At 40.5% G+C, this 14,660-nt stretch overlaps 2 protein-coding genes across 5 annotated transcripts in view; both read left to right on the forward strand.

The window, feature by feature from the left end:
- zfr (zinc finger RNA binding protein) overlaps positions 1-2,889 on the forward strand; it is a 56,279-nt gene extending 53,390 nt beyond the window's left edge. For 2 of the 3 annotated variants that reach the window (XR_015865803.1, XR_015865807.1), the window contains exon 20: positions 625-722. Coding sequence is in view for 1 of the 3 variants with exons in the window: in XM_088416293.1 (XP_088272419.1) it covers positions 625-722; positions 1,562-1,744 (281 nt within the window). In the remaining 2 variants the exon portion in view is untranslated. Of the gene's footprint in view, positions 1-624; positions 723-1,561 lie in introns of those variants that run through there. The other variant, XM_088416293.1, reaches the window with a different exon arrangement.
- A 969-nt stretch (positions 2,890-3,858) lies between these two features.
- ankrd34bb (ankyrin repeat domain 34Bb) lies at positions 3,859-14,386 on the forward strand. 2 transcript variants are annotated; one of them, XM_088413210.1, is made up of 4 exons: positions 3,859-3,987; positions 8,779-8,900; positions 12,075-12,358; positions 12,441-14,386. In XM_088413210.1, exons 3-4 carry the CDS (start codon positions 12,156-12,158, stop codon positions 13,879-13,881), a joined length of 1,644 nt encoding a protein of 547 aa, XP_088269336.1. In that variant the 5' UTR covers positions 3,859-3,987; positions 8,779-8,900; positions 12,075-12,155; the 3' UTR covers positions 13,882-14,386. The 2 variants fall into 2 exon arrangements, with proteins under 2 accessions (XP_088269336.1, XP_088269344.1); XM_088413218.1 differs by lacking the exon at positions 3,859-3,987 and having other exon boundaries at positions 8,624-8,900.
- Positions 14,387-14,660: the final 274 nt, after the last annotated feature.

A 14,660-nucleotide genomic window follows, 5' to 3' on the forward strand; every position in this document is an offset into this window, starting at 1 on the left:
GAAAAATAGACAAGAGGAATCTCATGTTTGGATTTACAGTATAAGATGTTTGAATGCTTCTCAGAATCACATCATTGTTTTGCTTTGCTTCAGTTGTATTTCCCATTCTATCTATTATTTTTGTGTCTGTGCGTTTGCTTGATTGTGTATGTGTGTTTGATTTGGGTTGATACGGGAGTACATATCTGGATTTTTTACGGTCCAGATGAGGCCCCAGATTGATGGGACAGATTCAGTATCTCCATTTTCACTCAATTGTCAAACAGATTACTATGTCAATTACTTGAAGTGGCCTAATTATTAGCTGCTTTCAACGAATTCTAAAATAAATAAAAGATTTGTGACATTTAATATTTTGTTAATAGGAAGTAATGTGACATCCTAAATATTTAATAAGGTGCAGATTCAATATTTGTTTTCTGCCAGTGAACTAAATGGTGCAGCAGTAATGGCGACAACAGTCTGTTATTATGCCATAAAAACAAGCATTTGTTCTTGCTTTGGTTTGATCTGAAAAACCATTGCAATATTATTATATAGTATTGAAACTTTAATATGTTGCTCTTCATTATACTGCATTCACATTGATAAGGTAGATAGCATAAGATGTATTTGTTTTGACAGGTGGACCTGGACTAATGGATCCCTGTGAAAAAAGTGCTGTAGATACCCTGGCAGCTATTGAAGAGCAGGAGAGAGAGGACATAACCTTAAGTGCCCAGGTACAAGCACTTATTCTTGTTCATCATAAAAAGAGACCTTTCGAAATGGCATGCTTTGAATTGGGTTAGGGTTGCGGTTAGGCAACCGTTTCTGATAATTAAGGTTAGGGGCTAGGAAATATATTGTCAACCAATGGCTTCGCAAGTATATCCATACAAATATATGTGTGTGCTCATGCAGCGCGAGCATTACTCTGTGTGTGAGACGTACAGTAACATCATAAGCAGTCCTGTTTGACATTCTAACTAACATGTTTGAACATTTACCTTGTATTCAGCAACTAAGGCACAACTTCTGTTTGCCCCATTTGATAGTGAAATCAGAACTCAACACACACTCAAATACTATTTTCACATTTACGAACACAGTTTTTTACTTGGAGGTACAACCGAACATGACAGTTTTTTATAAGCCTTCAACGGCAACACATAATACCTGGTGTGCGGCACCCTAAATTTGACTATGGCAATACAGCTTTCTTCAGTATAGTTCCGTTTTGGATTGCCAGACGGAATTTGTGCGGGAAGTGGTGCCTTTATTCCCATACTTTGGGATGCACGTCAATAGTACATTGTACAGTACTGCATTTCAGCAGGTTGAGAAAGAACCAACACCCGAGTACTTCCATTTTTGTGTTTCTTCCTTTCGCCACTCACTGTACTACTACATGCTTTTTATTAGCGAAAAAGCCAAATTTTACCTGGCGATTTTTAAAATTTGTCTCCTTAGCTCAATTAATTTTCCTTTAATCAGGCTGAACTGTGCAATACTAAGCTTTATTTCAGTTACTGAAAACCAACTTAATGACTAAAATGTGTGTCTTTTGTCTTTGTCTCAGTTTGCACTGAGGCTGTTGGCATTCCGTCACATTCATAAGGTTTTGGGTATGGAACCCCTGCCACAGACGAACCCTCGTTTTGGTGTTAACAGCAGCCGCAAGCGTCGCCATGACAACAGCGATGGGGCAGACAACTTTGAGGGTGAAGGCAAAAAGGATAAGAAGGATTATGATATATTGTAAGTGTCTCGGTTCCAAGGTGTTAGAAGACAATATAAAATGTACTGATTGATGTTTAAAATGGGGTCCACCATCACCTGTGTCTACCTGGCTTAGCGCTAATGTCAAGCTTTATTTTTTTCTTGTGTTTTTATTAAGCTATCCATGTGCCAGTGTAATTGTAGCCTCACTTGTAATAGAGAACTAAAAATGGTTTTGTGTATCGCTTTGTTGTCTTAGTTTTCTTAACAATTGGATTCCATCTCTAAAAGTTACAGCAGCTTTTTTTTTTTTTTTTAACCTTGAACAGTTACTTTAAAACATTTTGTGATATTGTCAAGTGTTGGAACTTGGTGACATTGGCTTCCTTATTAAACCGCTTTTACGTTCCTTGCTTGCTATGATGTGTTGGAAAAATGTGCTTTATTCTATTTTGTTCTAGTGACGCATTAGTTTTTCTCCCATCGGTTTGGCTAATTTCTTGAAACCGGAATGCCATTTTTAAAACTAAAACAATCATTTGATTAAACAGTCTTACAATACTGTACAACGATTCTTCTCATTAGCAAAATCTCATCTCTCCCTCAAAAATGTTGAGACATGCTCCAAACAAGATTGCTTACTCACACAAGTAGCTCCCCCAAAATTGCAAAGATCATATGCAAATGCTTTGGCTCGTTTGCTTCCACTTTTTGCTTTTTCCAAAAAAATAAATTAGGAGTTTAGATCACCAAGATCTATTTGTTTGCTAAATATGGGCTGATTGCAAACTCTAGGCTCCAGTGTATCATTTAATTTTAATTTCCGTTTTAAGAAGTGAGCCAAACCATTGGTGAAAAACTAATCTAGCCAATTAACTCCTCTTGAAAATGAAAGTGCTTGTTTGAGATCAAATAGATGAAAAAAGGCTTTAATTTGTGGGAAGCATGATTATGTTCTGAATGCATCTATATTGAAATTGAAAAGTATTTTTCCTTGAGGAAATTGGTCTTGATGTTGCCCTTTTGTTTTGCCTTGTTACTACATTCACTGCTGGAAATGACAGAAATCCTGCTCGGAAAAGGAAGATGGTAATATACTGTACTTCTCAGTTTGATGTTCTGAACGCTTGTTGACCTTATTCATGCTGTGCAGTCCCAGTGGCACAATAAACTCATTTCCACATCAAAGAGCTGTTTTGTTTTGGCAAGACAACACCAAATGTTTTTTTAAATAGATAACATTCGGTTCTTTTAGCCTTGGGATTACTAATTATTCACGTAAGAAAGCTACTGTTAAAGTAGCTCTCCACAGTGAAACCCATATTACATTTAGAGTACATTTTAAAATGCTTCATGTAAAGTGCACTGTCGATGGTCAAAACGACAATCATGGGAAGAATTGCACATTTAAATATGTGCACATAATCTCTGAAAATATCAAAATGATCACACCAATATTTTGGATTTAACGTATGTAAAATGAATACTTGAACGATAATGCCATCCTCTCCAAAAGTAACCCCTGGGTGTCCAGGGATGTTTCACTAGTCAGGCCTTGTTAACACCCAATTTGGGCTGACTTTGAAAGGGTCATAACATCATCTAATTGTGTGAAGGCTTTTGCCTTCAGATATAAGTTATTCCTCATTTTTGTTCTGCCCATTTTTTGGACGCATTTCAACTAATTCCCAGTTCATCCAATTCACACCGTTCCAATTACATATTACTCCAATTAATTGTGCGACGACTACTTCCATTTTTCAAATCACTCAAACCAAATTTTATTTGTATAGCCCTGAATCACCAAAGTCTCAAAGGGCTTCACAGGTGAAAGTTCATATCGAGACTTCTTTTGCAAAAAATAAGTAGTACAGAGACATCTTTTCGTTATAGGTGCACAACAGCATCCTCTGCTCAAAGCTTCCAGAAATCAAAAACCTTCAGAAGGGACCACAGGTGGGAGGATCCCCTTTCCAGGCTCAACAGGTTTAAGTGGATCCTTTGCGCACCAAATACTGACAAATACAGATACACAATACAGATTACAGAAAACATTGTGCCATATTAGGCTTGGAAACGCCCAGTCTTGACAGCAGGCGACGTCATTGGGCAGGAACCTCCCCATAATGCCTTGCTGTTGTTTTGGCGTATCAATCAGGACAGGTCCCAGAAACGCCCTCTCCTCAGTGACAGAAGTCATAGATCTCAAGCTACAACTGTCAATAAGGATCCCTTTCCCAAGAATGGCGAAAAAAAAAATGCAGATAAAAGGAACTTTCTGGACAGGTGAGAGACAAAATGCATGTTTACGTAGGTAAAAGACAGACCTGTTTGTCTGATTTGTGGAGTCAAAGTGGCTATAACTAAGGAGTACAAACATTCGACGACACTATGAAAAAAAAACACCATGACAAGTACAAGGACCTGTACATGACTCAAAGGAGCCAGAAAGTGGAGGAGATGAAAAGCAGTTTAGTTTCACAACAGAATACTGTATGTTCAAAAAAGCCACATCACAAAGTGAGGCTGCCATAAAGGCTACTTATATTGTGGCAGCAGAGATCGCAATTTTTTTTTTTTTTTATCTTTTTATTCAAACATTTCGAAAAACAATGGTGTCTGAAATACAGCATGTAACAAAGCCTCATACATGCACATCCGATAAACGAGTAAACATACTTAAAAGAGTGCAATACCAGGTATTGCTTGAGAAAAAAACATTTGGTAAATAGGCATCTTCGGCAACCATTTTAACACCAAACATCCATTCATTCCACTCCACGCACTCAAACGTAACATGAAACAACCAAAAACACAGTGTATCAACAAGTATGACTGTAGCCAAAGGATTAATGAAGAGAATAAATAAATAAATTTTAAAAAAGGGGAGGGGGGGCATCTACTCGCTGTCTGGGCAAATCACGACATTTTCCAAATAATCGTCGAAGGGTTTCCATGTCTCACTGAAGGAGGAACTTGCACCAGGGAGTGAAAACCTCATCTTTTCCCACTTGATGTGGGTCAGAACCTCTCGAAGCCAGCTGTTGTGCGTCAGAGGGAGAGCGTGCTTCCACTTAAATAAAATTAGGCGCCTCGCCAGCAAAGTAGTAAAGGCCAGTACGCGCCGCTTAGCGACTGGCAGGTTAGGTACGGAGGGGAGGGGGGGGGGGGGGGGGGGGGAAGACTACCAAAAAGTGCGGTGCATGGGTCCAAGTGTAGGTCGACTCAGAGTACCACTGATAAAGTACGGAATATCTGATGCCACAGCTAGTAAGTGCAAGGCAGGAAAAAAAACATATGAGTGTGGTTAGCCGGCGATTGGTCACATCTATTGCAACTAATGCTAACCCCAGGGTAAATTTTGGCAAGCCTCTGTAAGGTCAGAACTGGCCATAATTTTTACGAAATTGGGTCTAAATTCTCAGCAAGCTGAGGACAACCTTGTTCTGAGAGATGACGTTCATTTTGAGTGGCAATCGTGTGTAAGGAGGGAATGTAGGGGAAGCCTCGAGGATCTCAACTCAATTTCGGTCCAGGAGGGAAGTGTGTTGAGACCTCCGTCCAACCAGCGGATAAGTTTCACTCTATTGCATGCCCAGGAGTATTGAATCAAATTAGGTAGCGCGAGACCACCATGACATTTTGGTAGTTGTAACAAAGCCTTTTTGATGCGAGGGGGCTTGGCCGACCACAAAAATGATGAGATTAAATGATCTAGCTGACAGGAAAAACATTTTCTTATAAAGACGGGGATGTGTTGAAACAGATAAAGAAACTTAGGGAGCACCACCATTTTGACAAGGTTGACCCTGCCCGACAAAGAGAGAGGAAGAGCCGACCAGCGGGCCAAGTCCTGCTTGCATTTCTCCACTAAAGGATGGAAATTCGCCTCAAACAGGTTATTAAAGGCTGGGGTGATGAACTCGCCTAAATAACGAAACCCACGTGGTGTAATCTTGAATGAGAGGGCAGCTAAAGATGTGTTAGACAGATGGTTGAGCGGAAGCAGTTCGCTTTTACTATAATTCAGTTTGTAACCTGAAAATTTGCCAAATTGAGTCAATATGTCTATGACAATGGGGACCGACGTAGAGGGGTTTGACTGATAAAGCAGCAAATTGTCAGCATAAAGGGACAGCTTATGAGTGATGCCGCATCTTGAGATACCCTCGATCCTTTCCTCGGATCGAAGCCAAATGGCCAATGGTTCTACAGCCAAGGCAAATAGGAGGGGGGAAAGAGGGCAACCCTGCCTGGTACCCCGATGTAGAGTGAAAGTGGGAGAGGTGACATGGTTTGTGATGATACGTGCGGTTGGGGACTCATAAAGCAGCCTGATCCATGAAATGAACTCTGTGCCAAAGCCGAATTTTTCCAGAACATAAAACAGGTGCTGCCACTCAACCCTGTGATCCTCCAACAGGCTGGTGAGAGCTTGCATGCTAACTTGGTTAACCGCGCCAGAAGTGTCCTCTTTCCTTGTGTCTTTATCTTTTGCGAGTCGAGGTCCAGACGCCATGAAGTATATCCAGGAATGTACGGTCACAGATCTTCAAACATGTAAACGAATGCAAGTCGTAAAAAGGTGTGTTATGTCAGGTTAGTGCGGGAGCAACGCGTCCACGCGTTTACTCCATTCGCCTCTCCGCCGGAAGTCCAGAGAGATCGCAAAATTAGCACCGCCTTTTAATGAGGGAGAGCTTGTGAAAAAGTTCATGTTGAAAGTTTGTAACATCTCGTGCCCAGAGAAAAAGCAAGCCTTTTCAACCGTGAGCCTAAGCAGAAACACAGTAGCTGATTGCACGTGATCTAGCTAGCCACTAATGTGTATGACCAGCTTTTGGAAAAGGGAAAAGATTTTGTTGCATTCTCCCTTGCTGTGGTTGAGAGCAGTGATGCATCTGATACTGCTCAGCTGTCAGTCTTCATCCGTGGAGTGGACTCAAATATGTGTGTTATGGAGGAGCTATTGGGACAAATCAATGCATGACACAACCACAGGAAAGGGAATCTTTGAGGAGGTTTCCAAATGCGTAACTGAAATAAAGCTGCCATGGGATAAACTCGAAGGATTAACGATAGATGGCACGCTGGCGGTAAAACAAGTGGACTGGTGGCCAGGGTCTGGGATAAGAAGCAGGAGGAGAACTCTTGTTCCTGCTGCTGCCTTTTGTACTGACTGTGGACTTCTGATGCAGGACATGGGAAGCCCAGGAAACAAAACGTTACAATAGTCAAGGCGCGACGTAACAAATGCATGAATTAATGTTTCAGCATTGCTAGGAGACAAAATAGGGCGAATTTTAGCGACATTGCCAAGTTGAAAAAAACGCCACTCATCATGATCTTCATAAGTGTTTGAAAAGAGAGAATTTAGTCAAATATCATGCCAAGGTTTTTTGCAAAATTACTTTGGTGTATAGTGCAGTTATCCAGGTTCAAATTGATATTCTTAAACATGTGCTGATGATGACCAGGGCCAATAATTAACAGCAGAAAATTGGAATACATTGAATTGTTTAATCTCGGCAAGGCAGGCCTCCAGGTTACTGCACTTGCACGGCTCTCTTATTTCTAAAAGCATGTATAGTAGAGGGTATCATCAGCATAGCAATAGAAACATGTTTACGTATAATATTGCCAAGAGGGATCATATAGATGTTAAAACAGTAAAGGACCAATTACTGACCCCTGCGAGACACCACATGAGACGGAGATTCAGAGATCGCATTGCCATAAGAAACATTATACGTCCTTCCCAGGATATAAGATCTGAACTAACACATGATTTAAGACGTTCTATGAGAATATGATAATCAATAGTGTCAAATGTGGCTCTTTGGTCAAGCAATAATAATATTGATGAGATGTCGGAATCCATGGCTAAGAGAAGATCATTCGTCACTTCTACAAGGGCTGTCTCAATTGAGTATTAGCCCTAAATTCTGACTGAAGGAGTTCAAATCTAGTTATCAATCATGTCATCGCTAAGTCCAATGACCTAAACTTCGTCTGCCAGTTAGGTGTTTCTTCTGGCTGGGGCTGAGTGTGGGAGGGGGGAGGGGAGAGAGAGAGTGTTCAACATTTTCACGGGTGGGAAGGCTGGAGAGTTCAGCAGTCTCACGGCCTGGTGGATAGCTTTATCCATATATCCATATATTGAATTATATATATGACTTATATTAGTTCCCAGACTCAGGAACAGCTTTGTTCCTGAGTCTGGGAACTAATATAAGTCATATATATAATTCAATTCATTCCTTTCCAATTTTCATCATTACTAATATTCAAACATTTCAATGATTCATAACTCTTTTAATATTATTACGCATAATTCCTCATTCATTCCCACTGTTCTCAACAAAACTTTGTAACCTTCCCTCTTCGCCATTACTCATCCGATTTACACCCTTCTAACTTTAATCAATTCCCCTGATTCCCGCCATTCCATGGGTGTATCCATTTTCCTCTTCCCACATTTCAAAATGTTCCCACAATTCCACTTTTTTCAGTTTTTCCCTTGTATCTTCTACATTATTTGGCCTATTCAAACTGTTCCAGCCTTGTAATATTCAGAATACTTTACAGATTTGAGCCATTCAAACATTCCACATCATTCCACCATTCAATGCCTCTCCCTTCAGCGTTATCACCTTCACACGCATGGTCTTCAGAAATTGCACATTTTCAAGTTGTTATTTTTATAAAATACCAATTGAGCAAATAATTCCAGGGCCTGTAACCTAATCATTTTAAAACTAATTTTCCAAGTATCCTAGATTTTTTTTTTCCAAAAAAAAAAAAAAAAAGGAATTTGTATTGAAAAGGTTAAGAAAAAAAAAAAAAAACATGTCTTGAACTTTGCTGTGACGTCTGAGCCGCCTTTTTGTTATACCTCACAATCATGTGTGAATAACCGGAAATGACAAGAAATGAGTCTTACCTGCGCAAATGCGTTACCATGGACCGATTTCATCGCTGTGTCTGCTGATGTCTCCATGTGCTGTTATTGGCTGCCTGCCTCCAGCTGCTGCCACTCACATGTGACTTATATTCCTGGCTGGCTCCTTTTACCAGTCTCTCAAATAGCCGGATTGCTGCTCTCCCTGCACGATTCTCCTGAGTCTTAATGCTGACAACTACTTGACCCAGCAAAAGGAAAAATACAGTTGCCACATTCAAGGATAACATTCTTCAAGGTAGGTTTGCATCTTTGTTGTCTTTATCGCTGCAGATGTTTATCAGCGATCACCTCGTACAGGTTTATTATTTTTGTCTGCCGTGAGTCATTAATTTGTCATCACATAAGATGGAGCCACATCATTTTAATAACAAAAATACATGGAACCAACAGTCCCGGAGAATGTTCATTCTGTTGTTTCATTTTGTAGGGAAAAAAGTTTATCACAGATCTGACAAAAAAACGAGTCATTTCAACTGGCAACTTTCTGGTTTGAAAAAACACTGAAATAGACATGTTTAGAACAAGCAGTGTGGAAAAAATTGAATTACTTGAATCTCCATGGAAACAATTGTAGAATCATGAATGTGCTGTTTCACCGCCTCTGCGAGAGCGCATCAGTTTCAGGGATATGAATGTGACTGATGACAAACAGCGGTCTTCATCAATCTGGTTCCAATTTTGTCTGATTGCTTTTGCCAGACCAGTTTATCCTCTAAACATCCCAATTCAACTCTTTTCCTTAAATTGGTTGAAAGACCGAAAAATCGAGATCTCGGATACAAGGTGCCGAATGAGTTTCCTCCACAGGATGTCCGGGCTCTCCTCAGAGATAGGGTGAGAAGCTCATTCATCCAGGAGGGCCTCAGCGTCGAGCCACTGCTCCTCTGCATTGAGAGTGCATTTGGTCAGAATGCCTTCCGGACACCTCCCTGGTGAGGTTCCAAGCTTGTCCAATTGGGATGACTCAGGACAGGTTAGAGACATTATGTCTCTAGGCTGGCTTGGGAACGCCAGGGGATCTTCCCGGAGGAGCTGGACGAAGAGGCCGGGGGGAAGGAAGTCTGGGCTTTCCTGCTCCGGCTGCTGCTCTCGCGACCCAACCTCAGATGAAGTAGTAGATAGGTGGAGGGATGGATTTATGAATTCATTTGTTGATAAAATACATATTCTGTATGAACACTTAAGATGAATAATGAATAAACACATATATCCAGTGGTAGGACAATGTCCCAATCAAAATGTTTGTACAACATCTTTTCAAGGAGTATGGTGAAACGCAAAGAAAAGTGGACAGAATAACATGATGTAGTCTCTCATTTTGGACACAGTGGCACCCACGTAATGGCACACCTGATAGAAGTTGAAAAATCACGATGAAGACGTCATAATGGCACATCAAATACGGGTGTACGCAACATGGAAACACTATGTGCTAACTGTTGAAATAAAAGTAAATCTAGAAAGAAATACAAGACTGAATGTTAAGAATACAATACCGCCCAAAGTCGGATGTGCGGTAAAGACCAAGATGGCGACCCCCGCCTACTGTAAATCTCTTCGAGGCAATCAAAGGATTTTACAGGCACTGAGCAGTAGCATGGCGAAGCTCGATGTAATGCTAATGTAAACGCTAGTGTCGTGTTCCACTTTCTGTCACTAACCTTATGGTCTTAATCGGTTTCCACTAGATGTGTGCCAGGGTGCAGATGGGAACACTCAGTACAAGAAAAGGTCCCAGTGGTCGTCTAATCGACCAGGAATTAGAATGATGGTGTCATTTCTTTGATTTTGTTTGTTTGTTTTTTGTTTGTTTTTAACAACTACCGTATTTTTCGGACTCTAAACCGCAAATTTTTCCTCATAATTTGAGCCCTGAGCCTTATGGTCCAGTGCGGCTTATCTGTTGTTTTTTTACAAATGTGTGTACCTGTTCCAAGTTTCAATTTATGGAACACTTATGAAATAGAACTGAAAAGATTTTAATCAATGGCTGTGCTTAAAGAGTTAAAAAAATACAGTATATTAAAAAAAAAAATATGTACGTCTAAATTGAATAAGAGAATGTATAAAATTTTGGATAAATTTGTGACGTGTAAATTTTATATACAGTACACAGTATATATGATTTTGATATGTATTTATGATTGTATATATGAATTATGTGCAATGTGTTTTTATGTTCACTATAACAATCTGTCAAACAAAAGGAGATAAAAAAAAAAAGGTGCTCTTGATTGATTTCAATTTTGAACGCTATTTAAGTAACAGTATTCTAAAAGTGTTGAAAATATCCATCCATCCACTTTCTATAAATATGTTGGGACTAAACATGCAGGCATGTTCAGTCTGTTCAAGAGAAGATGTTGCTGTTGGCAGACAATTACAACAAAATTAAATAAAAACAAAAATGAAAGCTTCCATGTACCATCTTTTTGTGTTAATATCTCATGTTATTTATAGTCCCGTGTGGCTTATCCGTGACAAAAAATAATTTTTTTGCTCATATTTTGCTGCTGCGGCTTATATACCGGTGCGGTTTATAGTCCGGAAAATACGGTAATTTATACACTAAATGAACATCCTTGAAACTCATGATGTTCATAGTTATTTACAATTGTTACCAAGGGTTTTAGTCATTATTTGGAAGAGCCATGATTTGTTAAAGAAGTTAAGGAATGACATTTCATGGCTGGCTCCCCCCATCATTAAGTATGCTGTTTGTGTCAGGGGTGGATGAAGGCCAAGCCTGAGCCCAAAATGAAACAGATGGAGGTGTGAATGTCATCCCACACAAGTAAAAATAGCTACAAACACAGGTTAAAAACTGACTCTCATCGCAGGGCAATCCTTTCAAATTACTTGTTGGCATTCTATTCACTGATGAAGGGCTCAAAAGGTTAATGCCTTTGTGCTTGGAAAATGGTTTCATGATTAATACAAGAATTTCCCTTAAATTCAAATTTTATCAGTTGCCGATGTATTAAATTCCATCAAAATATTTGATGTCATGAATCAAGAAAGAACGATCTCTGCACAAATCTGTGCGGTAAAGAAAGAGCTGAGTCGAAAAGAACAAGATCTCAGTTACAAGCGGCTAAAATGATTTTCCTCCATAGGGTGTCCGGGCTCTCCTTCAGAGGGGAGAAGCTCTGTCATCCAGTGTCAAGCCTCTACTCCTTCTCGTGAAAGGAGCCAGTCGAGGTGGTTCGGGCATCTGGTTAGGATGCCTCCTGGACGCCTCCCTGGTGAGGTGTTTTGGGCATGTCCCATCAGGAGGAGGTCTGGGGATGACACAGGACACGCTGGAGAGACTATGTCTCTCGGCTGGCCTGGAAATGCCTCGGGATCCTTCAAGTGGAGCTGGACATAGTGACAAAATGTCTTTGTTGTTGTTGTTGTTTTTTGATAGGCGTTGCAGTGCTCAGCACAACTATGATTGACTGAATGCACCAGAATTCTGGATACCAACTGAATTTTAGGCAGCAGTACAATGGATGAGCCACCAGAAGTACGAACAGATGGTAATTCATTGCTGAAGGCTGTCTATCAGAGTCGTCTTCGCCTGACTCGGCTGCTTCTGGAGGGAGGGGCCTATGTAAATGAGAGCAATGAAAATGGTGAGACACCACTGATGGTGGCTTGCAAGACACGGCATTCAGATATGCAGAGTGTGCCCAGATACAAAATGGTCCAGTAAGTACCTTTTATCCCTAAACGCCTAATATCAAATGCATACATTTTTGTTCAAAATTTTTAACAGCTGCCCTTGAAACAGATATCTCCTGGAAAATGGTGCAGATCCAAACATTCAAGACAAGAGTGGGAAGACAGCCTTGATACATGCTTGCCTTGGGCAGGATGGAACTGAAATTCTGTCCCTCCTGCTAAGCAGTGGTGCTGATCCCACTTTGGAGGACCACTCTGGTTTGTCAGCACTTGTTTATGCTGTTAATTCAGAGAACAGGGCGATCCTCAAGATCCTCCTCGATGCTTGTAAAGCTAAGGGAAAGGAGATTATCATCATCACCACAAATAAGCTACCATCTGGCCATCAGACAACAAAGCAGTACCTAAAAATCCCTCCGACTCCCGAGGAGCATTCGTCTTGCACACCAATCTGTCTTTCCTCCTTTGACATTCTTCCACAGGGTTTCTCAGCAAGTGCTTCTCCTCAGCCTGGTAGCCCCCTTCTTGACCTTAGAAATGCCAAGAATCCTGGTTTACGTGTTTGCTTTAGTACATCTCAATCAGATTTTTATATTCAACATCCTAGTCCATTAAGTGTTCCTAATGCGGACAAGCGGCTTAATATCCAGAGATTGCAGTGCCAGAAATGGGTCAAAAATCCATCTCTACTTCTTCAGAAGGGCCAAACCTCATCGCTTGCGGAGGAGCAAATAGAATTTCCACCGGAGGAGGTCTCATCATTCAACTTCCATAGTAGACCGCCTGTTTCACGCCACCATAGCATGGACATGCAAGACTGGCCACTGAAATCACTGGACAACAAATCAGGGAACGACAACAAAAGAAAAGTTGGAAAAATCTTTGCTCGAAAGATGTCTTATGACAGTGCTGCAAGTGCAACACATTCCACTTCGCACCCTAATTTGCATCAAGAAAGCCACCTTCCATTTGCTCATAAAACCACTCCTGCCGATGGAAACACATTAGGCAGTCTTCAGCAGTTAAATATTTCCAGTCTGCAGAATATTGTTCATAAACGTAAGATTGGCATTGACCATTACAGTTCAGACTCTCAGTTACTACAGTTTGGCAGCAAAGACAAAAGCTCAAACTGCCTAACTAAAGGAGCGGACAGAGTCAAGCTGACTAACAGCAGGTCCGTCGCTCCCTCAGGATCTCATGAGTCTCTGGATCATTTAGTCACAAAACGAGGTGCCGTCGGACTTGAACGAAGAGACTCAGGGGCCCTTCTCCAAGATCACATCTCCTCCACTCGGTCAGGATATCTCCCCCCTTTGAACCCGCATGCTCCCATACCTGACATTGGTGTCAACTCTGTAACCCTGTGTTCACTGACTGCAGATAGCAAAACACTAAATATTGGTTTCAAAGGATCCAAGCCTGTTATGCCCTGTGCACCTACTTTCCCAAAGGTCATGAAAAGCAGTCAAATGTTTTGGAGGCGTCACTCCATGCAGAGTGAGCAGATTAAGCAACTGTCCAACTTTGAAGAAAGGTTGGACAACTAGTCATCATTTCATTTGCTTGTGCAATGGCTAATGGCTGATAGATTTTCTATTTTCTCTCAGTTTCAGTATTCTTTTTAATTCGAATACAGCTATCCGGTTTGTATTCCAGTCATATTGTACAGTCATAAGTTCAGTGTATTTTCAAGATTTAAAATTTCGCTGAAAGTCATTGACATTGGGAAGGAATACTGACAGAAGCAATTGGTAAACAAAAATCTATACTATTGGTCGGATCAAATGTGTTATTGTTACAAATTATTGACAAATCTAGAAGATTGGAAATGTCTGGTCCTCCTTCCTGGTACAACGCTAATGATTGAACAAATATGGAGTAAGATTGCTGTCAAAAAGATGGATACGTTTTTAACCATTCTTATCTGTAAAAGTGATAGCTTGTGAATATGAGTCTAAATTGAGTATGATTTTTTCTGTATGAGTACAACTAAATTGTGTGTGTTTGAATTCTTTTTCCGTGACTATGACTAAAAAACCTGTGGGTGCTAAATGTTTTGAATATCTCACTTGCACGACTACGACTCTTCACTAGTCTGTGCATGAATTTCTTGGTTGGGTTGCTGTCGGTGGATACGACTCTCTGTTATGTGCACAAATCTCTCATGTGGATCGAAAGCTAGGGACCTCTCCTGGCAGAAACAAACACTGCAGTTGATTTTAAAGATGCTCCCGAGAAAAACGTTTGGTTTTATTGAACCCAGAGGTGAATTGGAATTCTCTCCACAAATACAAAACATTTATTCCAAATAAAGATTTTTTTTTTT

This window comes from Hippichthys cyanospilos, chromosome 1 (assembly GCF_059441005.1).
Source record: "Hippichthys cyanospilos isolate Australia breed blue-spotted pipefish chromosome 1, RoL_Hcya_1.0, whole genome shotgun sequence".
In the NCBI taxonomy this organism is placed as follows: domain Eukaryota; kingdom Metazoa; phylum Chordata; class Actinopteri; order Syngnathiformes; family Syngnathidae; genus Hippichthys; species Hippichthys cyanospilos.